The sequence below is a fragment of the Rana temporaria genome, chromosome 13 (genome assembly GCF_905171775.1).
Source record: "Rana temporaria chromosome 13, aRanTem1.1, whole genome shotgun sequence".
Lineage (NCBI taxonomy): Eukaryota > Metazoa > Chordata > Amphibia > Anura > Ranidae > Rana > Rana temporaria.
The window spans coordinates 69,754,944-69,782,869 of NC_053501.1; the positions used below are offsets into that span (position 1 = coordinate 69,754,944).

General features: G+C 46.0%; 1 protein-coding gene across 1 annotated transcript in view; it reads right to left on the reverse strand.

Annotated features, from left to right (window-relative positions):
• Nucleotides 1-2,062: 2,062 nt before the first annotated feature.
• The window catches only part of PLCB2 (phospholipase C beta 2), a 288,051-nt gene continuing 262,187 nt past the window's right edge, over nucleotides 2,063-27,926 (reverse strand). The window contains exons 29-32 of the mRNA XM_040332839.1: nucleotides 27,177-27,272; nucleotides 24,643-24,700; nucleotides 20,184-20,270; nucleotides 2,063-2,932 (exon numbers count right to left, since the gene is read on the reverse strand). Of these exons, the coding sequence (XP_040188773.1) occupies nucleotides 2,504-2,932; nucleotides 20,184-20,270; nucleotides 24,643-24,700; nucleotides 27,177-27,272 (670 nt within the window). The 3' untranslated portion in view covers nucleotides 2,063-2,503. The remainder of the gene's footprint in view (nucleotides 2,933-20,183; nucleotides 20,271-24,642; nucleotides 24,701-27,176; nucleotides 27,273-27,926) is intronic.

Below are 27,926 nucleotides of genomic sequence, written 5' to 3' on the forward strand. Positions count from 1 at the left end.
TTTACATACTGTCCATGGTTTTACTGAGGCTGGCAACCCTGATGGGGCCCCCTAGTGGCATGGGGCCCTCAGGCAGTGCCCGAGTCCCCGAATGGTCAGTCCGCCCCTGCCTCTTCTTTTAGCAGGTGGGCTTGGTGTTCATGTGATCTTGTGCTGTCAAGCTCACTTTAAATTTCTTGTAGGTTAAAATGGAACACAGAAGTTGAGCCCAAATGTATAAATAAGATACACCACAGCAATCCAATGTTTCAATAGACTTTTTCCACTGAAGTATCTAATGGAGTGCTGTGATGGCCCTGCTGTACCATGTCTGGAATACCCGACACTGACTGTCTGATTTTAGAGCTGTCAGCATGGGATGTATCAAAAGTAAATGATGTATAAAGGAACATTTATGGGAGGGCCCTATCAATGAGGAAATCCAAGTGATTGCATCAGCTGGCATCAGGTGGAGGGGTGGCCAAACCTTTGACAGATCCCCTTAGGCATGTTCTACATTTTACCAAGCAGTGGAAAAAGGACGGTAAGAACACGAGTCTTGGGACTTGAGCAATGATGTTGTGTTAGTTAAGAAGAACCATTAATAACTTAGAGTTATACAACATCATAATTCAGATGTTTCTGGTTACAGAGCTGTAGATATATGTATATATTTTGCGATGAGACATTGTTTAGTTATGTGATCTTACAATTGCCATGGAAGAAATAGTAGATAGATTGTCATTTCTAACTTCCATCTAAGAAGGCTATTTGACGGGCTGCAATACTATGGGGTTGATTTACAAGGAATTTACATAATCATTTGTCAAGTGAAAGTGCATGTGCGTGTATTCCGTGAGAATGGGGCAAAATCAAATGCAAATAGGCCATATCTTACTGTTCGAATGTAAATAGATTTAAAACAGAAAGTACCACATTTGGCCACTAGTTTGAGCGAAATATCCTACAAATTTCCCCTAATAGTAAGCTCCATCTAGTTATTAATGTGGTGCTTTTTATTTAAAATCAATTATTTGTAATTAAATAATGTTACACTTTCACAGGGCAACTAGCTATGTGAATTCTTTATAAACATACCCCTATAAGCCACAGACCAAAACAAGCAAGCAGTCAAGGAAAGTTAGAGAAAGTCAGAGTTCATTATTGCTATATTTGTATCTGGACATTGACCCTGAGAAAGCCAAAACATCAGCATGAAAGGCAAGTAGAATTCTTAAAAACAGGGATCGGCAATGGGAACCTTAACCCCTTCATGGCGACCGTGTGGAAATATAGGGCCCCACTGCACTGTTTGTTTTTTTCGGTGGGGCCGCATAATTGCGCATTTCCCTTTGTGCTGAAAGCGCGCCACAAGTAGTCTCAGAGGGAGCCACGTACTAACAAATGGGACCTGGAACTCCCAATTCCGGGTCACTTGATCGCTGTGATAGTCTTTGATTGGCTACCACAGTGATTCAGTCACTGTGGCGCCCACCTACGTGTCTTATTTCTTTGTGAATGGAGGAGAAATACTTAGTTTCTCTCTCTCTTTACTTGCAGAGAAAACAAAAATCTGTCAATCAGTCGGAAGACTGATTGACAGTCTTCCGACGGTCGCATACAGCGCGTCATGATTTGCCGAACGTCGGGGCGGCTCTATACGGCGCTGTGACGCATGGTATGCGACGGTCGGAAGGCTGTCAGTTCCGCAGCCCATACCCGGAAGCCACGGAGAACATCTATCTCTAAAACGGTAAGTACTGCATTGATTTAAAAAAAACACCCGATTCTGCTTCCCGTAATTAGCCTCAATCTAATGTTGAAAATTTTTTTTTTGGGTGAACCTCCACTTTAAACTAAGAGAGCAGCCAGCAGCATAAGGGACATTTCTCTTTCAATGTAAGTACCATCCCTTGTTGATTTAAAAATAATAACTGAACTTAAACTTTAAAGTAGATGGAAACCCTGTTATACAACTTCTAGTTGGCTACAGCATAGTGTATCATCAAAAAAAAATCACAATGTTATCTGACCAAAAAAAACATAATTTTTTTCCCTTTCTTTAGATACATTTAAAGATGAATTATGCACAACAAACATATATATTTATTTTAAACTTTGACTGGAAATAATATATTAGTTAATAAGAGTATGCATATGTACATGATTACTAGCCCTTCGTGGAAAGAGCAGTACTTCCACCACACAGTATTTGGTGAGTAGGGTTCACTCTTCTTTGCTTCTACTCATTTGACAAAATAACTCTTCGGGAGTATACAAGCTTACTTTGTACTCTAATCTGTCCCCAACACATACATGCACAGAGAAAACTATTTTGAACAACTAAAGATAAATATTAATTGCCTCATACCATTTATCAAATCCACCCTACAATCCCAAACTCAAAATAATTTAATCCCCAATTTAGTTAGCTTGTCTTTTCTGAGTCAGTCAGACATGAATATATCTTTACTTGCTCCATGACCACACATTGAATAGACTTCATTTGTCAGCCAACCCATTCCTATTGTGTAGAGGCCTCTTCAGAACGGACCTTTTCCACCACATCCTTTGCGTCTTCCTCAGGTTTAGAAGGTGATTCCGGGGCTGGAGCATCACTACAAGGTAGGTCATCTTTAGACTTCTCAACATCTGCAGAGTCTTTAGATGTAGGTTCACTAGGAGGGTCATTTGGCAAAGTCTTTCCCTCGGCCTCCTTTTCTGGTTCCTCTTCTGTATTTGCTTCCTTTTGACTGTTTTCTGCAGAAGAATCTACGTTCCCATTTTTTGCAAAGAGAAATTCCCACATGTGTGCACAGGTCATTGGTTCTCTCTTAAGACTTTTGGCCTCTGCTGGAAACAATGGCGCCATGCAGTTATGGATCAGTTCTGCCACTTCCCCCTCCATGCTCTTTAGTTTTTCTTGGTATTCTTGTTGGAGGTCTTTCTGTGTCTATTTAAAATACAAAATAATAATCAGTAATATTTGCTGCTTTATATATATGGTAAGTCTTACTAAAATTTGCATTCACCTTCAAAAGAGGGAAAAATCTAAAAGCTTGTGAATCTCTTTGGACAGGGTGGATATGTGGGTAAATATTCACAGCAGACGTGCTTTACAAATCGGGTGCAAATTAGGCGGCTAATAAAGATTTAAGCCTTTATAATAGCCCTGTGAGCTGTGAACATTTATTATTTAAAGTATATCTAAAGCCTGTGTTCCATTAGGGAGATTTACCTTAATTTCCTGTCCTGTAGACTCAACAGGAATTAAAAGAATATCTTTCCAATGTGATGTAAATCCCATCATAGCCAGATGTCTTGTGAACAAGTTGCAAAATTGGTGGCAACTCGAAATGTTGGACTTTTATTCCCCGTAACATTATGCAAGATTGAACGGGCACAGAAACAAAAAGAACCCGATAGAACCTTGTAACCACTCACGACTCGCCTTTAGTGATATGTTAACGTGCATGTATAGTCAAAAGCTTTTTTTTGCTTAGGAAAGAGTAGGGACGGGTTAACACCCCTGTGTACTATTGTACTGTTGTGTGTTTTACGTCACTGCGTTCTGACCCGATCGTTTTTTGAACTGATGGTGTGTACGCACATCAGACCATCAGTCTGCTTCAGTGGTGAACCGATGAAACCGGTCCGTCGGACCATTCTCATCGGATGGACCGGTCGTGTGTTCGTGGCCTTAAGCCTCGTACACAAGACAGTTTTTCCTGCCAGGAAAACCGTCTGTGGCCCCGTACACACGACCAGTTTCCTCGGCAGAATTCAGCTTCCGACCGAGTTTCTGGCTGAATTCTGCCGAGGAAACTGGTCGTGTGTACACTTTCGGCCGAGGAAGCCGACGAGGAGCTCGACGAGGAAATAGAGAACATTTTCTCTATTTCCTCGTTGTTCTATGGGAGCTCTCGTCCCGCCGAGCTCCTCGGCGGCTTCAGGGCTGAACTGGCCGAGGAACTCGATGTGTTTGGCACGTCGAGTTCCTCGGCCGTGTGTACGAGGCTTGTGAGTATGCTTCCTCGCAGTTTTCCCAACAGTAAAACTGCCGGGAATCCCGACGGGAAAATAGAGAACCTGCCCTCTATTTTACCGCCGGGATTCCCGTACACTGCGAGAGAGCATACACACGGCCGAGGTTCCCGGCCAAAGCTCTCCCCGCAGTTTTCCGAACCGTTCTCAGTTTTCCCGTCGGGATTCCCATCGGACTTTATACCACCAGGAATCTCGGTCGTGTGTACATGGCTTCAGACAGTTGTCTCCAGAACAGGTATTCCATTTGATGATTTCCCTCCACCTATTGCTCTGGGGGCAACGTAAAAATTTTGGATTTCCCCAATTTTAATTTTTTAGTGACCAAGTCCACCAGTACAAATAGAGGGGTGAAGCTCCACAATGGGAACACAGACAGCAATAACAAATTGACAGAGGTTCTAATTAAAAAAAAAAAACTTTAAGTAAGTGGAATGGAGTGAATTTGGATTTCCCCACTTTTGCCACAAATTTGTTTTTTACATAGTTACATAGTTAGCCAGGTTGAAAAAAGACACAAGTTCATCCAGTTCAACCACAAAAAAATAAAAAACAAAATAAAAAACACAGTACAATCCCATACACCCAACTCCATACCCACAGTTGATCCAGAGGAAGGCAAAAAACCCCAGCAGAGCATGATCCAATTTGCTACAGCAGGGAAAATCCTTTGTTTTAAAGCAGTTGTCATTTTTGGAAGTTTTACCTACAGGTAAGCCTATAATAAGGCTTACCTGTCGGTAAAAAAAACCTCCTAAACCTTAACCTGAATGCAGAGGCGCACAGGGCAGACGCCGGACCTTGCCGGAAAGAAGTCTCCCACGTGCATGCCTCTCACAGCGCTGGAGCCACGATACCCGGAAGACACGCCGAGGCAACATGTCAACTACCTCGGCGTGGACCATGGAAAATGACCAACGCCTCATTATAAGGTAAGTATTTAATAATGAGCTAGTATGCGGTGCATACTAGCTCATTATGCCCTTTGCCTTACAGGTGACAATTGTTTTTTATGGGACTATACAACCACTTTTTGCAATTCGGCACTGTGTCGCTTTAACTGGCAATTGCGCGGTCATGCGACGTGGCTTCCAAACAAAATTGGCGTCCTTTTTTCCCCACAAATAGAGCCTTCTTTTGGTGGTATTTGATCACCTCTGCGGTTTTTATTTTTTGCGCTGTAAACAAAAATAGAGCGACAATTTTGAAAAAAAGCAATATTTTTTACTTTTTGCTATAATAAATATCCCCCAAAAATATATAAAAAAATATGTTTTTCCTCAGTTTAGGCCGATACGTATTTTACATATTTTTGGTAAAAAATCGCAATAAGCGTTTATTGATTGGTTTGCGCAAAGGTTATAACATCTACAAAATAGGGGATAGTTTTATGGCATTTTTATTAATATTTTTTTTTTACTAGTAATGGCGGCGATTAGCGATTTTATCACGACTGCGACATTATGGCAGACACATTGGACAATAGGGGGCTAGGAAGGGGTTAAGTGTTTCCTAGGGAGTGATTCTAACTGTTAGGGGGCGTGGCTACCAATGACACGTCACTGATCGCTGATCTCGATGAGAGAAAGCAGACAGTGACCTGCCACTAGGAAGAACATCTCCCCGTTCTTCAGCTCTGTGACACGATCGCGGGACACCGGCGGACATCGAGTCCGTGGGTCCCACACTGTGTAAGAGTGTGTTACACAAAGTGTGGAAGGATTCAGGAGTGCATTATTTACAGAGTGTGAGGTTCAGGAAAGCGTTACGTATAGAGCGTGAGGTTCAGGAATGCGGTACGTACAGAGTGCGAGGTTCAGAATTTCCCTGTAACTCAGGATATGCTGGGAGTTGTAGTTCCCCTGTCATTATGGTCATGCTGACAGTTGTAGTTCCTGGTCACCCTGACTACCTTGGAAGTTGTAGTCCCCCTGTCACTCAGGCCATGCTGGGGGTTGTAGTCTCCCCATCACCCAGTAAATGCTGGGAGTTGCAGTCCCCCATCACTCAGGCCATGCTAGCAGTTGTAGCCACTCCTCTGCCGCACTCTTTCGACCTCCCCAGTCTTGGTGACGATAGGCCCCTCACAGCGCACTCCACTGCCTGCACCTGGAGTTCATCGTCTGCAGGGTAAGGATCCGGCTCCGCACCACGGGGGCCACCACACTACTCTTGGCCCTCCTGGGGGCCCTGGCGTCCACCCTCCTCAGACTTGGTGGAGCACCAACTTCACCAGACCCCTCATGTCACTGGAAGACTGCCGTTCTATGGTGGGTAGAGTCAGGAGGAGGGACAGGGTGCTGGTCTCTAGTGGCCGGAGTGAGGAGGAGGGGCCAGGTGCCGCTCTGTGGTGGGTGAAGTCAGGACGAGGGGCAGGGTGACACACTCTGGTGGCCATAGTCAGGTAGAGGGGCAGGGTGGTGCTTTGTGGTGGGCAGGGGCAGGGTGGTGCTCTGTTGCTCTGTTTGTGGGGCAGAGTCAGGAGGCTGAAAGCGAATATCAGCCTGCCCATCCCCAACATCAGAGGTTGAATTTGACAGCTGCACTTTCTCTCATTGCAGCCGTACCCCTGCTGGCTTGCTCACCAATCCCTGGCTGTGCTAGATGTTACAGCAGGGATAGGCAACCTCAGCCCTCCAGCTGTTTTGAAACTACAAGTCCCATGAGACATTGCTGGAGTGTCGAGGTTGCCTACCCCTGTGTTACATCATACTGCTTTTGGTCCTGCTCTGCATGGAGTAATGCAGGACAAAGCCCCTGTACTCCGGGACCGTAGGACAAAGGTGAAAATGCGGGACAGTCCCACCCAATCTGGGACTGTTGGGAGGTGTGCAGAAGGTAAACTATATTTATATATTTTCAGACATGCCAGTGTGCCTGTTTATCACTCTATGAAAGAAACGTTCCAGGCTATGGACTTTAGGTCAAAGGTCAACATGACAGCCAGGCAACAAGCATTTTTAAAAGAAAAGTCACCAATGGCAGTCCCTTTTTTTCCTACAATACAAGTTTCTTTTTTAGTACATTACTATAATTCTGTTCTGCTCTCTGAGGTCTTACGAAGACTCAAAGCTCTTTGGGCCAGATTCTCATACATTTACGTTGCTCCTGCCGCAGGTTTACAGGTTTACATCCTGATTCTCAGAACACTTACCTGTAAACTTGCGGCGGTGTATCGTTAAATCGCTCGGCGCAAGCCCGCCCAATTCAAATGGGGCGGGCACCATGTAAATAAGGCGCGCTCCCTGCGCCGAGCGTACTGCGTATGCAGTCGGGTAAATTACCTGACGTGCATTGCGCTAAATGACGTCGCCCCAACGTCATTTGCTTAGACGTTTACGTAAATGGCGTCCAGCGCCATTCAAGGACGTCTTACGCAAACAACGTATTTTTTTTTAAATTCGACGCGAGAACGACGGCCATACTTAACATTGGTTGCCCCTCATAATAGCAGGGGCAACCTTACGCGTCGCGTACGCTACGGAAACGACGTAAATTCTCAGTGTCGACCGCGAGTATGTTCGGGAATCTCGCGTACTTACCTCCTTTGCATAGACGACGGGGAAAACGACGATGCGACACCTAGCGGCGGGAAAAAAAATTGCTTTTAAGATCTGACAGCGTAAGAGCCTTACGCCTGTCAGATCTAATGGGTATCTATGCGTAACTGATTCTAAGAATCAGTCGCATAGATACCCGGGGCCAGATGAGGAGTTACGACGGCGCAAATGGTGTTGCGCCGTCGTAACGCCTTTGAGATTCTGGCCCTTTGTTTTTAAAGAGATTATTATGTGTTAGAGCAACAAGACAGAGAAAAGATTACAGAGCACATCTTTGGCAGGTACTGAGTCATACTCGGATCATATCAATTAAATCCAGGTGTCACTAGCAGATTGCATTCTGATATCTCTATAAATAAAAAGACTTCATCATAATAGGATGTGTCACAGCCTTCCGCATATTTATGATTCCCTCAATGCTTTAGCGGAGAGGAGAAGATGATTATTATAAATCATACGAGGGCTGACATAGAAAACCTTTAGCTGGAAACAAGTATAATCACACAGGAAACTAGATTTAAAGGTCAAATTCACTGCTTCACTGCCAATGGGGTATCAGATCTAAAGCAAGTCAATTCAGTTATGAAAACATAGTGGGCCAGATTCACAGTGGACTTACGACGGCGTTTCTCCACGTACACTGTCGTAAGTCCGAATGTGAGCCGTCGTATCTATGCGCCTGATTCTTAGCCAAGATACGAGCGGCGTAAGTCTCCTACGCCGTCATATCCTGGGTGCATATTTACGCTGGCCGCTAGGGGCGCTTCCGTAGATTTGCGCGTCGAATATGTAAATTAGGTAGATACACCGATTCACGAACGTACTTGCGCCCCGCTACGCCCTTTGCATTAGGCTTACGTCTGGCGTAAAGTTACCCCTGCTATATGAGGCGCAGCCAATGCAAAGTATGGACGTCGGCAAGCGTATCTTTTTACGTCGTTTACGTAAGTCGTACATGAATGGGGCTGTGCGTAGGTTACGTTCACGTCACAGGCATTGGGCCTGGCGTATCTTATGGAGTGAGTTAGACGTGATACTGAGCATGCGCGCGCATGTGCCGTTCGTTAGCCGCGTCATTTACGATCACGATTCATTTACATACAACACGCCCCCTACCAGCCTATTTTGAATTAGGCAGGCTTACGCAGGTTAATTTACGCTACGCCGCCGCAACTTACGGAGCAAGTGCTTTGTGAATACTGCACTTGCCTGTCCAAGTTGCGGAGGTGTAGCGTAAATAGGATACGCTACGCCCGCACAAACATACGCACAGATACGTGAATCTGGCCCAGTGTTCTGATCTCCAGTAATGCTTTAACCACTTCAGCTTACCCCCCTTCATGACCAGGCCTTTTTTTTGCATTATGGCACTGCATTATTTTAATTGTGCGGTCATGCGATGCTGTACCCAAATAGAATTTATGTCCTTTTTTCCCCCACAAATAGAGCTTTATTTTGGTGGTATTTGATCACCTCTGCGGTTTTATTTTTTTGCGCTATAAAAAAAAAAAGACAGACAATTTTTTAAAAAAAAACGTTTTTTTTTTTTTTTACTTTTTGCTATAAAACATGGCCAATAAAAAAATAAAAACAAATAAAATGTCTTCATAAATTTACGCCAATATGTATTCTGCTACATTTTTTGGGTAAAAACAAAATCCCAATAAGTGTATATTGATTGGTTTGCGCACAAAAGTTATAGCATCTGCAAAATATGGGATATTCCCTGGTGTGGAGAAAGCCTCTTGAGGGGGGAGGGGGCGAGCAGGCAAGTCAGGATACTCTCTACTTTGCAGATAGAGAAAGGAGCTGTGTGTTAGTGGGCGTCCTGACACTCCTGCTCGCCCCCTCCCCCCTCAAGAGGCTTTCTCCACACCAGGGAGAAAGCCTCACATTACTGTGTGGAGTTACAGACAGAAGAACAGGAAGTTTCCTTTAAGGGGTTGTAAAGGTTTGTTTATTATTTTCTAAATAGGTTCTTTTAAAGCGGAGGTTCACACACATTCCTAACCTAATGTTATCCACACCAGTGCATTGCACTGATATTCAAATGAGCAACAAACATTTTTTTAGTGCCTTAATTACCGTATTGTAGATGTATATTGTGGCACTTCCTGTCTTCTACTCCCGCGGGAGTAGGCGTGCCTATTGCCTTTCCCCGGCGTCGCACTGTCTCCTGGGAGCTAAGTATTAGGCTTCCCGGGAGATCGTGGTTTGGTTGACCTCACAACGGGGCGGTAACTTTCAACGACACCGCCCGTTGCAATGGCAAACCCTGATGTTTACGGCGCTGCTCGCAGTAAAGACCGAGCATGCGTGGGATCGAGCGGTGTATGCTGCTCCCAGCATTCACTGCATCAAGGAAACGAGTGTTTGTGAGCTTCACAGTGCCCACAAGCAAAATGGAAACGTCCTTCTTTGTTTATATAAGTTATTCTTATATATGAAATCGGACAGCGGATGCGTAAAGACACCAAAACAGTGGGCCAGATTCAGCAATAGATACGACGGCGGATCTCCTGATCCGCCGTCGTATCTGTGAGACCCGACGGTCGGATCTGTGAGATCCGACGGTCGGAGCTATGCGACTGATTCATAAGTATCAGTTCCGCATAGATCTCCCTTAGTTCCGACTGGTGTAAGTGACTTACACCAGTCGAATCTTAGGCTGTAAACTCCCGCCGGCCGCTAGGTGTCGTCGCTTTTTTTTACCCGTCGCATATGCAAATGAGGAAAACCGCCGATTCACGTTCGTACGCCCGCCCGTCGCTCGTTTTCTACGTCGTTTGCGTTCGGGTTTTTCCGGCGGATAGCTACTCCTGCTATATGAGGGGTAGCTAATGTTAAGTATGGCCGACGTTCCCGCGCCGAGTTTTAAATTTTTTACGTCGTTTGCGTAACGCGATCAGGAATCCCGATGGCCGCAATCGGCGTACCCGCCGCAAACAATGACGTCCTAGCGACGTCATTTGGAGCATGCGCACTGGACTTTTTCGCGGCGGCGCATGCGCAGTTAAATCGGCGCGGGAACGCGCCTGATTTAAATTGTACACTCCCCCTAGCCGCCGAATTTGCATTCCGCCGGGGGGAGTTACGATCCAACGGTGCAGTTTGCAAGGTAAGTAGCGCGGCTATACCGTCAAATACGCTATACTACAAATAGCGCGGCTATACCGTCACCGCGGCTCCACGCTGCAATGTGAAAGCAGCCTTAGAACAGAAAAAAATAAATGAATGATGACAAAAAAAAAATACGATTGGCCACGGAACATCCACTTTAAGCTAGTGCATTGTTGGTTCACCTACCATTTCCTTCGATTTCCCTTCTAAATGTTTTTTTTTTTTTGTCTGAATCTCTCACTTCCTGTTCCTCCTCAGTAAACTTCACACCATCATCCGAGCGGTGTTTAGTCAGCCAGAACAGCTTACTGAGGAGGAACAGGAAGTGAGACATTCAGACAAAGAAAAAAAACATTTAGGCCCGGATTTACAAAGCACTTACGCCGACGTATCTCGAGATACGCCGCGTAAGTGTAAATATGCGCTGTCTTATCTATGCACCGGACTCTGAAACCAAGATACGTCTGAAAATAGGCTTCATCCGACCAACGAACTTTCCTATGCCAGCGTATCGTGGGCGCATATTTACGCTGGCCGCAAGTGGCGCTCCCATTGATTTCCTATTCACATATGCTAATGAGGGAGATACGTCGATTCACGAACGTACATGCACCCGGCGCATAATATACAAGGTTTGCGTAAGTCGTACGTCCGGCGTAAAGTTATTCCCCATATAGGAGGCGCAACCCATGCAAAGGTATGGACCAGGGAACACAGCCGTCGTATTTTACGTAGTACGTGAATATGACTAGGCGTATGGTTACGTTCACGTCGTAGGCAGTGATTCGCGTATCTTAGGGAGTAGTTCCGACGTGATTCTGAGCATGCGCACTGAGATACGTCTACGGGACGGCGCATGCGCCGTTCATTTTAAGTACTTGTATGGCAGTCGGCCCATCATTTGCATGGGGTCACGCCTCATTAGCATGGCTCACGCCCACTTCCACCTACGCTGGCTTACGCCGAGGAAACCCAGCGTAGATTTGACAGCGAGTGGGAGCAAGTGCTTTGTGAATACTGTGCTTGCCTCTCTGCGCTGCGTCGGCGTAGCGTATATTAGATACGCTACGCTGGCATAAATATGCGCCAATGTATGTGAATCCGAGCCTTAGAAGGGAAATCGAAGGAAAAAGTAAGTGAACCAACAATGCACTAGCTTAAAGGAACCTATTTAGAAAATAAAAAACGAACCTTTACAACCCCTTTAGGGTTCATTCAGATGAATGTAGGGCCCAAATGCAGCAAAACCCTGCAGAAATCTGTGCTATTGCTGCCCACAAACTAGACAATTGGCTGTGTCCAATTTGTGTGCCGCTAGAACTTTGTGCATGAGCCCTTAACCAATTTCCGCCCATGCTATAGCCGAATGATGGTTACAGTATGGGGTTCCAGTGACGGGAGGGCATCAGTACACATCCTCCTGTGATCACGCTGTTCGTGCGCCCCGTTCAGACTTGGCTGATCACAGAATAGGGTAAAGGGCCAATCACAGGGGGGCCCTTTACCATGTGATCAGCTGTCAGTCAATGACAGCTGATCATGGAAGTAAACAGAAACCGGTTATCGGCATACAATTATACATCAGACAGGAGGCTCATATCTTATGCATTATCTTTCTTTAATAATGCCCATAGCAGAAATACAGTAAACATTTATTGTAACTTAAAAAATTCAAAGAACTACCCTTCCCAGCAGTCCCTGGGCCAGTGTAGCCCCTCCCAGACCGTAGCCTATATAAGGGACTGTCTGAGGTAACCTATTCCTCTTTCTTTCTGCTCATAGCCAGAACTCAGATAAGTACATTACTCTATGTTTATAATTTTTATGTAGGCTTGCTTGTTATTTGGTTATCAGCAGCCTTTTTAATTTGTGTAGATCCTAATGTCACATCGTCTTTCCACAGGGTGCTGGGGATCCCCCCCCTCCCACCCCGGCTTTTATTACAGCTACGGAGGTTTTTCCCTCCTCCGCTATTCCCTTCAACTTCCACCTGTATCTGTATATACCCTCTGATCCCCTCAGACCTTCATCTGTGTGTTGTTCTATCAACCTTCTGTCTTATGAAGCACAACTGATATTTCTAAAAATGATAAACGTTTAGTTTTTGCTGTATGCTTTTCCCACTTTGCTATCTGTGCCACCCGTTTTGTAGAGAACGCGGTTTCCTCTGATGTGTACATCTTACAGTCATGGGGCTTCTTTATTTGTTTATTTTACAATATACCGCTGCTTTGCTTCTTTTGTTTCCCCACGGTGCGCTCTGCACACTGCTCGTTTTCTGACTGGAGGTAGGACGGCGCCATTTTAACATCTCGGCGCCTTTTTTCCTACCTCCCTTCTTCTCCTTCTCCTCAGAGCGTCTCATCTCTGAGGGGGGCGTGGCGGTGAGGATCTCCCTGCACCAATCGCGCTATTGTCGCGAATCGACGGCGCCATTGCTGCGGACCTGTCCTGGGGACCCCATCCTCCGTGTGCTAGACCGTCTCTCCCCATCGCCGCCACGCCAGGGTGCGGGCGGCTGTATGGTTGGAACTCTGTGTAGATCTCACTGATCTATGCGAATCACGTTAGGCCGTAGTCTCGCGAGACTACGGCCCCGAGCCTCACGTCTAGCTCCCCTTGTGGTGGGGAATATCTCCCCTCACCTAACTTCTGTCACTGACACCTAGCTGGTGGGGAATTCCTCCCCTCCCCTGCTTCTGTCACTCCTTCACCTTCAGTTACATTAACATCAGTTCTTGTTCTGGGAATTTATTCCCCTGTAGTCTATTCTACATATAATGAATATATTAATAGATGTAAATAAATAATAAATTTAAATAATTATACGAATGAATAAATTATTGACTTATTAAATAAATATAAATAAATCAATGAACATAAATGTCTATAAATAAATAATTTATACAATCTATATGATTGAATAAATAAATAAATATATAAATATATATAATAAACAAATTTTAAAATATAAACTATTAAACTATACTTTATATATAATTGAATAAATAAATACATATATATATATAAATAAATAAACAAATTATAACAATAATTGAATGAATTATAGAAATTACTATACAAGTTATAGTACATAACTTCCGTATCTTCCTGTGCTGCACGGCCGTGCTGTCCGCAGACAGCTGACTCTTCTCCTGTGGCTAGCGACAGATCCTTTACTCCCTACTGGTGCCACTGAAGTGGTGGACGCAGCCCTGGAAGGCCCTACCTACCTCAGTGCTGCACTGGTTCCTGAGCTGGTCGGTAGGTCCGTCCAGACTACCAGGGCATCGGTTGTTCCAACCCACATGCACCCCTATGTCCGGATCTCCCGGCAAGGATATAACGCCCCTGAGTAGGGCATGGCGTCCCGTATGCACCATCACATTAATGTGGCCTCCGTCTCCCCGGCAGGGGAAGTAATTAACATGCCCCAGGCAGTACCCTCCCAGGACTGCCGACCCATTGACTCCCCGACAGGGGAATTAAATAACATACCCCAGGCAGTACCCTCCCAGGACTGCCGACCCTCTGACTCCCCGGCAGGGGAAGTACATAACATGCCCCAGGCAGTACCTTCCCAGGACTGCCGACCCACGGACTCCCCGGCAGGGGAAGTAAATAACATGCCCCAGGCAGTACCCTCCCGGGCCTGCCGACCCACTGCCTTCCCAGACTCCAATCGACCCCCGAGCCTCGGGGAGATGCACATGCAGAGGCAGCGATCCACTAGACGGACTGAGCCAGACTCCTCGTGGACTCTTCCAGAGTCGTCCGCGGAGTACGAGGCGGCTAACACCTTTGAGTCTGAGGATGAAAATGATGATGATAATGATGATGATTATGTGAGCAGTGGGCACATGGCGCTCCATGACGACGCCAACCCTAGGTCCCAGGGTAAAACCTTATTGGACTCTTGTGGAGTACCATTTTTAGATCAGGAGGTGATTGGCCACCCACACTTCGGTGACTGGGCACCTCTACCTGAGGTGATCCAATAGATCGAATGCTGGACCCGGAGATCGATCGGTACGCTAACCAGACAAGTTGAGGGTAGAATACTCACCCTTCCATTACCAAATACGGTGGTGCTCACTCCAGAGGTGGATCCCATAATCATTCAGTATTCCAGGAAGGGAATAGAGAGGGCCTTTGGGACCTCACAGTACTGGGTCTTAGATCTCTGGACCTATCACCTAACCCTACGCCTTAGTGAGCAGGCTACCGCCTCTGTAAGCCGGTTGACCTAGCACAATGGGATCACGCTAATTGATGATATCTTTAAGACGGTAAGACAAATGGAGTTATATTACCAGGCGTATACCTGGTTCACCATCCCATTCGGTTTTTCAAACCTAAACACCGTCCTAATGGACAACAGGTTGCTAGACCTTGGACCAAACAGCCGATAGTAGAGATGGACCCGCTTTCTTTGAACTTCCTCAACAACATCTTCCCGATCAGGAAGAAGAAAGGCGGTTTTTCGTCCGGTGGGAGCTTGAGAAATCTCACCAACTTACTGCCCTGTGGTACAAGGGTGAGGTTGAACATCTACTTGAACGACCTACTTCTAATGGCTGGTTCCCCTCGCCTAGCGAGCGAACACGCCTCCTGGATGGTCGGATCGCTTCGCGATCTGGGACTCCTCATAGATCACGAACACCTATTATCTCCCCATTTCAGGAGATAGAGTTTTTGGGGTTCTTGGTGGACACCAACCGAGCGACCCTTCGGCTACCCATACCCAATTAGCCGCCATCCGCAAAGACATCAGTATCATGCTGGGCAGCAGCGGGTGTCCTTACGCGGACTGACTCGCTTAGTCGGCCTGTTCCCGGTGTCAATCCAGGCCACTCTCCAGCCCCTCTTCACTGTCGAACCCTCCAGAGACTCGAGACTCTACATCTTCGCTAGGGGCTTCGCTATACAAACTAAGTGAAGCCATGGTGGACCTACGGTAGTGGTTACGTCATGCCGTCAAACGGAACGGCGAGACATTTTCAACTCCTCACCGGATTTCGTCATAGGGTCGGATACCAGCCGCCTCGGCTGGGGTGCTCGGTGCAGTCCCTCGTCCTCCGGTAGGACGTGGTCCGCAGAGAACCCTCGGCTGCACATCAACACGTACACCCCTGACGGCCTTTTTTGCCATCGGAAGTCTGTTGCCACGCACGTCCATCTGCTGTGTGCTATTGCGTTCGGACAACGTATCCGCAGTCCGGTACGTCGATCGCTTGGTGGGCCCCTGATCCAGAATCCTAGCGGATCTAGTAAGACTTCGGGCAGTTCTGCCTGGAATGCAACATCGTCCCGATTGCGGGATATGCCACAGACTATCCCTATAGGGTGGCAGATTGGATTCTCGTTACCTGACCGATTCCAACGATTGGCGACCGCACCGGTCAGGGTCCCTGATCCTCACTCACTTTGTGGATCCTTCTCTATGGACCTGTTCGTTCCCCGTATCAACCACCAGTTTCCGCGCTCTTACAACCGGAGGCCGGATCCGGAGGCGCACCATGTGGACGCCCTCCACCAAACGTGGTCACAGGGGACACATTACGCGTTCCCCTGTTCCCGGTGACCCTCAGGGTCCTCCTTCACTTAGCGAGCCGGAGGGCATCAGTCGTGCGGTTCACTCCGTGGTGGCCGACGCAGCCATGGTTTCCTCTCCTTCTGAGGATGACGGTGGAACTCCCCAGGTTGTTTCCTCATTCCCCCCACCTCCTCGCTGGTCCGAACGGGGATCTGCACCCTCTACTCACGAAGCACATCCTACCTCTCCTCACATGGTTAGTATCGGGGTTCCGGTCGCAGACTACGACCTTTCGGGAACAGCTAGGGATTCCCTGCCTTGGACTGGGCCCCGGGACTAGATCGGCATCTCGATCTACCTGGGGACTCTGGGTTACTTGGTGTGATCAACGACGGGTCGACCCCGTTCAAGCGCCAGGGTCTGTAATAGCCAATTATCGGGCGGACTCTTTGGATCCGTTGGTGTGTCAATTTTGAAGGCGTTAAGTTTAAATCGCCCAATGTACCAGCACACTTGGGATTTTTCCAAGGTCATGATCATGTTCTCGGGCTGGGGGACGTTGACACTCTGTTTTGAGGTTACTGTCTTTCGAGCTTACTGTCTTCTTGTGTCTGATTTCCATCATCGTGGGTCAGACGTCAAGGCTTTGGACATATCCAGGCGTCATTCCTCGCCTCAGAGACTCAAGTCTTTTTCCGTCGTGCGTTGGACCAGACGGTACTTCGATCGGTTTTCTACCCGTTCTTCCCCGCACATCCACAACTGTATGTGGTCCGCTGTCTACAGACTTATATGTCCTTGACAGCCTCGCTGCGATCTTCGCAAGTCTTTCAACTCCTCGTTTCCTACGTTAATCCTCTCTTCCCGGTTTCCTCTGTGACTTACTATAGCGGCGGACTGTTGTCAGCGACCGCTTTTCCGCCAATCCCGCTTTGAACAGGAGGTACACATATCTATGTCAGTGTTGTGGATTATTTTGATTGTTATTGGTCATATGCATTGTTATAGCTTTGAACTTGCATAAGATATGAGCCTCCTGTCTGATGTATAATTCGAGATTTTCCTAGCTTGTGACGGAAAATATTAATTATATGAAGACAGGAGGCGAGTATCTTCCCTCCCAACCCAACCCTGTCACGAGGTTGTCTCTCTCTCGTTCTAGACTGATGAACCACGCACCCTGCAAGTCGGAGGCTGGTACGCCCCGGGAGTTCGTTTTCACTATCCCCGTTGGGATTGCTGTCCGTTTCGATCCATGGGTTTAGTTCACCGCAGATGGAGGTTCCTACTGCGTTCCAGATCCGGAGTCGGGATGCCGTTGACTGAATCCGTTGGTCGATGTTCCTGAGGACAACTGACCGGTCGGCTCCGAATGGTTTGGGTTTCCTATAGTCCCCGTTGGGATGAAGCTGGTCCGGATGAAGTTGGTCCGTGTTGGCCTTGTCCTTTAGTTTCCTCCAGATTCGGATGTTGTGTTCCGGTCGGAAGGTTCCCGGCAGCCGCGGAGATGTCTAATTGGACTTTCGGTTCCTGTTTACACTAATTCGCATGAAGAAAGAGGAATAGGTTACCTCAGACAGTCCCTTATATAGGCTACGGTCTGGGAGGGGCTACACTGGCCCAGGGACTGCTGGGAAGGGTCGTTCTTTGAATTTTTTAAGTTACAATAAATGTTTACTGTATTTCTGCTATGGGCATTATTAAAGAAAGATAATGCATAAGATACTCGCCTCCTGTCTTCATATAATTAATATTTTCCGTCACAAGCTAGGAAAATCTCGAATTGTCATTCAAAGTGAAAATTGGCCTGGGCAGGAAGAAGGTATAAGTGCCCAGTAGGCAAGTGGTTAAAGTCACATGATTGGCTTTCCTGCAGTCATGGAGATCTTTCTGTTACATTAAGCAGAGAGAACTCTGGGTGGCTATGTTGGATACTTCCACGATTTGTGAAGTGGAGTATGTTGGAGTACAAATATTCTTATCCAATCTTTATTATAAATTCTAAAGTCTAGTAAATTAACCACTTCCATACAGGGCACTTACGCACGTTCCTGCCCAAGCCAATTTTCAGCTTTCAGTGCTGTCGCACTTTGAATGACAATTGCGCGGTCATACTATACTGTGCTCATTTTGTTCCCACAAATAGAGCTTTTTTTTGGCGGTATTTGATCACCTCTGTGATTTTTATTTTTTGCGCAACAACTAAAAAAAGACCGAAAATTTTGAAAAAAATAACGTTTTTATTTTTTTCTGTTAATTTTTTTTGTAAATAAGTAAGTTTTCTTCTTCAATTACGGGCACTGATATGGCGGCACTGATGGGCACCGATGAGCACAGATGACGTGGCACTAATGGGCACTGATAGGCGGCACTGATGGCCACTGATGGGCACTCATAGGCGGCACTGATGGGCACTCATAGGCGGAATTGGGCACTCATAGGCGGCACTGATGGGCACTCATAGAGGGCAATGATGGGCACTCATAGGCGGCACTGATGGGCACTCATAGGCGGCACTGGGCACTCATAGGCGGCACTGGCGGGCACTCATAGGCGGCACTGGCGGACACTCATAGGCGGCACTGGCGGGCACTCATAGGCGGCACTTATGGGTGGCACTGATGGGTACTTATGGGTGGCACAGATGGGCACTGATAGGTGGGCACTGGGCATGGATGGGTACTGAGAGGTGGCACTGATGGACACTGAGGGGTGGCACTGATGGGATTGCTGGGCATCACTTTTTTATCCCATATTATGCCAATTAGTGCCCATGTTGCCAGTCAGTGCCCATTTGTGGGTACTGATTTGCATCTATTCTCTTTTTTTTCTTGTTTTTATATTGTTGCCCCCTTCCCTGGTGGTCCAGTGTGGGCTTCCCTGGTGGTCCAGTGTGGGCATCCGAGGGGGGGCTGCGCTGATAAACAATCAGCGCGAACTCGCCCTGTCAGGATTGCCGCAGTTCGGCTCTCCTCTACTCGCGCCTTTCAGACGCCAGTGAGGAAGACCATCCAACGGCTCTTTCTGTTTACATCGTGATCAGCCGTGATTAGATACGGCTGATCACGTGGTAAAGAGTCTCCGCCGGAGGGGGAGAGGTAAGTGTAAAAAAAACCTCTCCCCGTGCTTCCTAGTGAGCCTGTCACTGATCGTCTGTTCCCTGTCATAGGGAACGACGATCAGTGACATCACACGCCCAGCCACGCCCCCCTACAGTAAGAAACACAAATTAGGTCACACTTAACCCCTTTAGCGCCCCCTACAGGTTAACCCCTTTCACTGCCAGTGTCATTTTCACAGTAATCAGTGCATTTTTATAGCAATTTTTGCTGTGAAAATGACAATGGCCCCAAAAATGTGTCAAAAGTGTCCGATGTGTCCGCCATAATGTCGAGCCACAAAAAAAATCACTGATCGCCGCCATTACTAGTAAATAAAAGACTATTAATAAAAATTACATAAAACTATCCCTTATTTTGTAAACGCTATAACTTTTGCGCAAACCAATCAAAAAATGCTCATTGCGATTTTGTTACCAAAAATATGTAGAAGAATACGTATCGTATAATTTTTTTATATATTTTTTGGGGATATTTATTATAGCAATTGCCACTCTATTTTTGTTTATAGCGCAAAAAATAAAAACCGCAGAGGTGATGAAATACCACCAAAAGAAATCTCTATTTGTGGGTGAAAAAAATACGTCAATTTTGTTTGGGAGCCACGTGGCACGACCGCGCAATTGTCAGTTAAAGCGACGCAGTGCCGAATCGCAAAAAGGGGCCAGGTCCTTTACCTGCATAATGGTCTGGGGCTTAAGTGGTTAAGTAGCAAAGACACCTTGCTATACCAGTACATTACTGGATATTAAAGCCACGTGTTCAGTAATCTGCAGATGTGTATATGATATAGTTGATGTTTCTGCTATATTAAATTTTAATTACCTGCTCTCCTTTTTCTCTGATTTTCTGAAGACCCTCATTCTGTTTTTCCTCTAATTTTTGTTGCTGGTTGTTCCATTTATCTGATACCTAAACAACAGAAAATAACAAAGAGAGTTGTTAGAGGCTTATCTTGATTGGCTTTAATCCCCCCCCCCCCCCCCGAATACAGTTATATAAGTGTCACAGTTACTCACCTACTGTGTTCCAGGGCCTCCCCTAACTTCCACGGTCTTGGGCACGTGACCACGTCACATGACAGCGTCCCCTTTTTATCCTAGAGAGGGATTTTCTATTAACCCCTATCCTGAGGTAGTGATGCTACTTTTGTGCCTATCACTCTCCTAAGGTAATGACATTTTTTTTGTCCTTTTGCCTCAGCAATGCATCTGCCAGTAAAAGTTTCCACTGCACTTCACCTGATCACTACTACACCCTAAGGACTAGTCAGGTCTCCTCTTCACACACAGCGCAGCTACAACTGCACCCGCAGCCAAAGTCTCCCCTTCTGCTGAATACTCCGATAGCAAGCCTCTTTCTATAGGGGTACTCAGCAGGCTGGCTCCCAAGCCATGCTCCTGTGAATGGACATTGTCCATTAAGTGTGGCTTTCCCTGCCCCCTGCTCGCCCCTCACTGGCTGTCATTGATAGCAGCAGGAGCCAATGGCTCCCACTGCTGTGTGAGCCAATGCGGAGAGAGAGACCCGAGAAAGCTGATGCTCTCATGCACATTGCTGTATTCAGATGGAGTAAGTATAAGGGGAGCTGGGGGAGCTGCACTCGGTAGGTTTTTTACCTTAATGCATAGAAAACTTCTGTTTTTAGAACCACTTTAAGGTATATTAGTCCACGTATGCAGATGATAGAAGTCAGTTACAAATGGGACAAATAAGGGAACATCGTGGTTATTTTATTTTAGATGCAGGGCCGGCGTTACCAGGGCCTAGGGCGCCAGGATGGGAGGGGCGGTAAAATCCTTGAAAACACAGTGACCCTGCACCGCTTGCTGCTATCACACACCCTGCCTCACCGAGCAGATTGAAGCTCTATTGCGGGGTGAAAAGCCAGAGGATGAGCCGGGATGGGGATGAGGATATACAGGACCTAGCGGAGCAGAGGGCAGCTGCGAGAGGAGCGTCTTCTCCCCCAGGCACCATGGCTGACTTGTACAGATGGAGATGGAGAGTAGCTATACCTCTCTAGCTCCGGTGCTCCACAGCCTCTTGCAGCCTGTCAAAGTGACACAGTGAGAGCAGGGAAAGCCAGCTTGCACAGAAGACGGGCTGTGTCCTGTTTCCACTGTCCTCCTACCCCCCCCCTTTTTTTTACACGTTGCATATGCAAATGAGGAGAACCGCCGATTCATGTTCGTACGCCCGCCGTCGCTCTTTTTCAACGTCGTTTGTGTTCGGCTTTTTCCGGCGGATAGCTACCCCTGCTATATGAGGGGTAGCTAATGTTAAGTATGGCCGACGTTCCCGCGACGAGTTTTAAATTTGTTACGTCGTTTGCGTAAGTCCGTCGGGAATACGGATGGCCGTAAGTAACCTAGCCGCCGAAAACAATGACGTCCTAGCGATGTCATTTGGAGCATGCGCACTGGCCTTTTTCGCCGGCGGAGCATGCGCAGTTAAATCAGCGCGGGAACGCGCCTGATTTAAATTGTACACTCCCCCTAGCCGCGGAATTTGCATTCCGCCGGGGGGAGTTAGGATCCGACGGTGCAATTTGCGAGGTAAGTGCTTGATAAATCACGCACTAGCCTCGCTAAATTGCACCGGCGGATCGTAAAACACGTAGATCTAGCGGATCTAAAGATCCGCTGATCTACATGAATCTGGCCCAATATGGTTTATTTTCAGGGGATGTCTTATTTTTATTACCTGCAAGTATGGTACAACAATCTACATTTATTCAAATACAGTTAAGTCGTCTTCTGGGGTGATCTCTTTGGGCTCAGTAGCAGACTGTTTGCTGAAGCTTTTCCCCCTATCCCCTGGTGTTTGTGTGGGGTGAGAGACTGTTGCTGGTCAGTGCTGGGGAGAAGCTTTACTCCTTCCCCTGAGGACAGAGCGTCCTTCTCCTCACTTCACTGAGGAGACTTTTTACTTTCACTTTCAGCTGGACCTGACAGGGGGAGCCGACCTTATTGATGGGGCTGCCGACACCTCTCCGGTCACCTAGAGATACCGTAGCAGCTGTCACAATGGAGCAGATAAGAAGGGCTGCACGCCTTCTTTACAGCTCCGCACCAGTACACTATGGTACATACGCCTATCACGTCTTGTTTACCGCTCCGCGCCGCTACGCATAGTCACGCCCATCACTACGTCTTATTTTCGGGGGTATGGCTTATATTTCGGAAATGCTTGGAAATCCTGCTACAGCTTATTTTAGGAGTATGTCTTATTTTTGGGGAAACACGGTATTAATGATATGTTTTTCAAGTCTATTTCTAATTCTATCCTCTGTTAGCCATGAGGGTGCTTCCCGTGATGTGTCATGAGAATAAACATTGCAGTTTTGGTTACTGTAGCCCCCTGATTCCCTTGTGAAGACTGAGGAGAAGAATAAATTCAATACTTTCGCCATCGCACCATCCTTTGTAACCCGATTCGCTTCCTCATTCTTTATGGGGTCAATATGGTCTATTCTCACTCTTTTACTGTTTATATACTTAAAGAATTTCTTGGGATTTTTTTGCTCTCCTCCGCTATGCGTCTTTCATGTTCTATAATAGAGTAGCAACTCCGTGATCTTTGTTCCACTTGGGTGCAAGTCCAAGAGTCCTTGCGACTTTTGCCAGTGAGAGGTACAGACGCCATGCTGACCGCAGACGCCTACCTGCGCCTTCTTACTAGCTGGGGAGATGTTCTGGCTATCATGTCATAACCTCCGACTCCATGTTCCTTCACTGAAACTGGCATCATGGTTTATTGGCCCTTTCTGTATTCTCCGTAGGATCAACCCAGGGGCTTACGCATTAGACCTTCTTTCTAACATGCGTATTTCGAATGTATTCCATGTCTCCTTATCAAAACCTTTGTGCAACTGTTTCACCACCTCAGTACCACCTCCTCGCTTGGTTCAGGTTGAGAACCATGAAGAGTATAATATACAATCGATCATCAACTCCCATTTCGTGGGTGCATACAGTACCTGCTTCATTGGAAAGGGTACGTCCAGAGGACTCGCTCTTGGGTTTCATCCTCGGACATACATGCTCATGTCCTCCTCCGCGCTTTCCATAGATGTTTTCCCCTCAAACCTGGTGGCCCTCCGAGGGGATGGGTCATTGAGGAGGGGGTACTGTCAGGGCTGAGCTCTCAACCCTCCATTCTCAGTGCTCAGGTTGTTCAGCTGTCAGTTAATTGCCAGCACTCATCGCTCCACAGTGGCTCACCTAGTGATCATTTCCTGCTTGTCAGTCCAGCCCACAGCCAGCCCCTTCTGGCAATTTAAACTGCCTGGTTCATTTCTTCCGTGCCTTTGCCTTGGTCAAACATATCTGGAGACTCTCTGCTGTGTTTTCATTGAAGTCTTGCCTGGCTGATGTCCCTTCTGGTTCCTGATCCTGTCTGCTGCCTCCGACTATGCTGATATCTGGCTTCCTGATTACTGGCTTGTTCTGACTACCCGCTTTGGCTACCGTACCCTGGCTATGTTTTGACTACGTTTACTATTTGAACCATTTTTACCATTATATTAAAAGATGTAATTTTGACTGCATTTTTTGTCTCCGTCTGATTCATGGTTCCTGACAGAAACTGCTAGGATTTACCAATTAGTCATTACTTACTGTACATAAGACAAACATATTGTTCAATTTCCTAAAAAGTACACCACTCAACAAAAATATATTGTCTATAAATGAGCTTAACTATTATTACAGGTATTTATAAAGCCCTGACAATTAGAGCAGCACTTTACATACTGTACATTCATACCAGTTTCCGCACTCAAGGAGCTTACAGTCTAAGGTCCCTATCTCACATGCATACATACCCACACACACATTTAGGGCCAACTTCTTTCATGTCATATTCCCTTAAAGTGTTTCAGCTTTGGAATTGTACAGCAGGTCATGTAACCAAACTGTAGTTTTAACACATCAAAAACTGAACTCAATTTTTACTATCATTTTCTCCTGTGTTTAGAGGCACTAGAAGTACGAGGAGCATAGTGACAGTGGGCAACAGCAAGTTTGGGCTTTCCCCTATATACCTTCAATATAATTTTCATTGTAATGGGAAAACCTCTTATTTTTCCTCACCCCAATTTATCCCTAATTTTATACCTTACGTAAAGTTCCAAACTGGTTTATAACTATTCAGAAATCATGGCAAAACCTTTTCACCAGGCATCGGCAAGTCCAATACGGCAAGCCTTGTAAACTTTGGAATTGGCTCTGGTTTGTAATAAAAAAAAAAAAAATTCTGTACATTAGTGAGTAAAACTCACCATTTGCAAGACTTGCACCACCTCCTGGATGTGTGAGTTGTTTATTTCCTTTTTTAACCTGTAAAGATATAAAAAAAATTATATATTACCAATTTTGCAATTACTTCTGTATGTTCAAACTCTCCTTAACAGCAACAAATCAACTTTAATTTAATGTAATTTCTAGAATTTCTTTCACTGGTTTTTACTGTAGTCTTCCAACAATATAATAATAGGAAGGAATTTCAGAAGCCCAGACTATACTTTTATAGATATATAATTTATCATTATATATTTCTTTTTTAATCCCCTAACATTTTAATCCATTGCAATGTATTTATATCCCTGTTTTTAACGCATACTGTTAGACAGATTAATTGGTTGTTCTGCGAGCTGGTCGGTAAGTAGGCTTGGTTTTTCCCTGGGCATTCCCCAGGCTTTGTTGTTATCTGCTTCAGCCTTCCAATGCTACTTACTGCTATGGCCAGCTATAGATGGGGCAGTGGACACGTTTATGTTACACCTGTGGTGCTTGTATTGGTCCAGCAGCACACCAACACCTTTGCAGCCATTGTGCTACATGCTGGGTGCTTGGTGTGCTCCTGTACCTTTAAGGAGGGGTGGCTCCCCTTCAGTCCACCTGCCCCTATCTATCCATCTAGAATGCATGTGCCTCCATTGTGGGGACACTCATTTTTTAGTGTTAGAACCACAGATTACAGGGTGCCTTGGTGTGGTTCTGTGGCTCACGCATGCGTTTGCAAATGCGTGCGGACAAAACCCCTAATTTTAACGAATACTGTTAGACAGGTTAATTGGTTGTTCTGCGAGCTGGTCGGGAAGTAGGCTTGGTTTTTCCCTGGGCATTCCCCAGGTTTTGTTGTTATCAATGTATTTATAATCCTTAAATAATATGTATAGTGGTTTTGTCACAATTTCTTTATTTATGGTTGGTGTGACAATAATGTGGTCTGGTGAACACCAAACTGTGTGGACTGCAGAAGGTAGTCATAATGAGCAGAAAGTAAGGGTACAAAAATCACTACAGCTGAGGTCCATATTAAAACCTGCCTACTCTGCCCACTACATTTCAATGCTGAGAAATCTTCATATCTACACTAAATCTGACACTTATAGATGTGCTGAACTCCCTACAGTTCTTACTTATTCCTCCTGTCGACCTTCTCCAATTACAGGATATAGTATTAGTAATGATGTGGAGGTCAACAGAATGAACCAGTGCAAGCAGTGGGGGACCAAGGAGACGAACATTGAAGAAGTGTAAGTTTCAGATCGACTTTACATAAGGATTTGAAAATGCCCCTACCATACAAACGTGACATATATTTCACACAATAGCACGCTCAAAAGAAGCTATCAATCCCAAAGTAAAATTCAGGCAGCTGCGGGTTGTGCCACAATGGGGCATTAGAAGAGTAGACCACGTCATCTTCTGGAGCAGCTAACTGGGTTATACGAAATTGTATCGCCATTGACAAAAGTTTCATAATATGCTGCAATAGAGGATTCTGCCTATGCAGGGACTATGCCGTTGTTCAATTATTCATAGGATATAGGGATTGTGGCTTCCAAAGCAGTAGCTGCCTTATTTTTAGGGAAGGACCACCAGTGGGTGTGGGTAAGTTGTGAAGCAAAGCAGCAAACCTGGATATTGGGTAGCCTTCTGACATCTGTAATTGCAAAGTATCTTTTGCAGTTCTCAATATAACGTTGGAAGGGTTGTTGGACATTACTATTCAAGAATTCGAAAATTATTAAAAACTTATAGTGGACAACTTGGCATATGTAGGGAAATTCACATAACTAGAGAAATAATTATGGATTTTTCTCAATTTACACAGAATCCAAAGAAGTGGCAGAATTCCTGGATAGTAGTTAAAGCGGAGGTTCACACAAAAAGTGAACCTCCGCTTTTTGGATCCCTCCGTGTCACTTTTGGCACCTTTCATGGGGGAGGGGATGCAGATACCTGTCTGAGACAGGTATTTGCACCACTTCCGGGTTCTGATCCCCGCGGGGAATCCAGCCTGTCATGTCACCCCCCCCCCCACTGTCTTCTGGGAAACACCGACCAGTGACGGCGCACCGCGATCCTCGCGCATCCACAATAGGGAATCGGGCAGTGAAGCCGCACTGCCTGATTCCCTCACCGAGGATGGCGGCGAAAGCAGCCGAGGACCGAGCGATTGCTCAGCCTCGGCTGCTGACATCGCGGGCGCACTGGACAGGTAAGTGTTCATTTTTTAAAAGTCAGCAGCTGCCGTAACCTCCGCTTTAACAATCACTGTAGGGATGACTGTGAGTCCGCTAAATAGACAATCATATTGTCAGTGTGAAGGGAGAATTTTTCCTCCAGTCATAGTTAGGGACAAGACCCTGGATAATCAAGTTAGAGAGCAACAGTTCTGTAAATGCAGTGTAGTTTGGGGACCGCTGCTTTAGAATATTGTTGTAAAGTTCTGGAATGTTCCTGCTTGCCCTGACATTCCATTTTTGTTTGAGAAATGTTCAGAAACGGTAAGACACACAAATACCTCTCTTGAGCAGCTTTATCCATTGTATTCTTACTCATTGCATCGAGCCTCTCCAACCGTTTCATTTCCAACTTCTTCTTCATCATTTTAGTGTCACTGTGAAAAGATATATCAATGACATATAAATTTCTCCCAGCCCTCCGTCCTGTTTTACAATACATTTGCTGCAATTTTCACAACACAGTGTCACTGCCTGGACTGCTGACATAAAAATTACTTTATATTTGGGGTTGCATTGCTTTCTATCTAAAAGTGAAATGTTCCGACATAAATGTGCATTTGTTTCTCTAGATCTAATACAAGCTTTGTTTTTTATTTGAAATCTAATATATCACCTTCCTAAGGTTCTATATCTCTTTAATTTAATTTACTTTTAGATACATACACGATCAGCCAAAACTTTATGACCACCCTTCTTATATTGAGTAGTCCCCCTTTTGCCACCAAAACAGCCCTGGCCTGTGGAGTCATGGACTTTGCTAGACCTCTGAAGGTATGATGTGGTGTCTGGCACCAAGCCGTCAGTAGTGGATACTTTAAAATGGAGGTCCAGCCAAAAAAAAAATAGTTAAAAAGGCAAAAAAAAAGAAAAAAAAAATGTTTTTATACTTACCACATATTGCTGTTACTAGGCAGAACGTCATAATCTGCCCCTTCCTCTTCCGCTGTGAGGTTCTGTTCTCCTCCTCGCGAAGCCTCCTGGGAAATGGAGGTGCGCTGCCTTCTGGGAAACACAGGACGGTGTTCCCA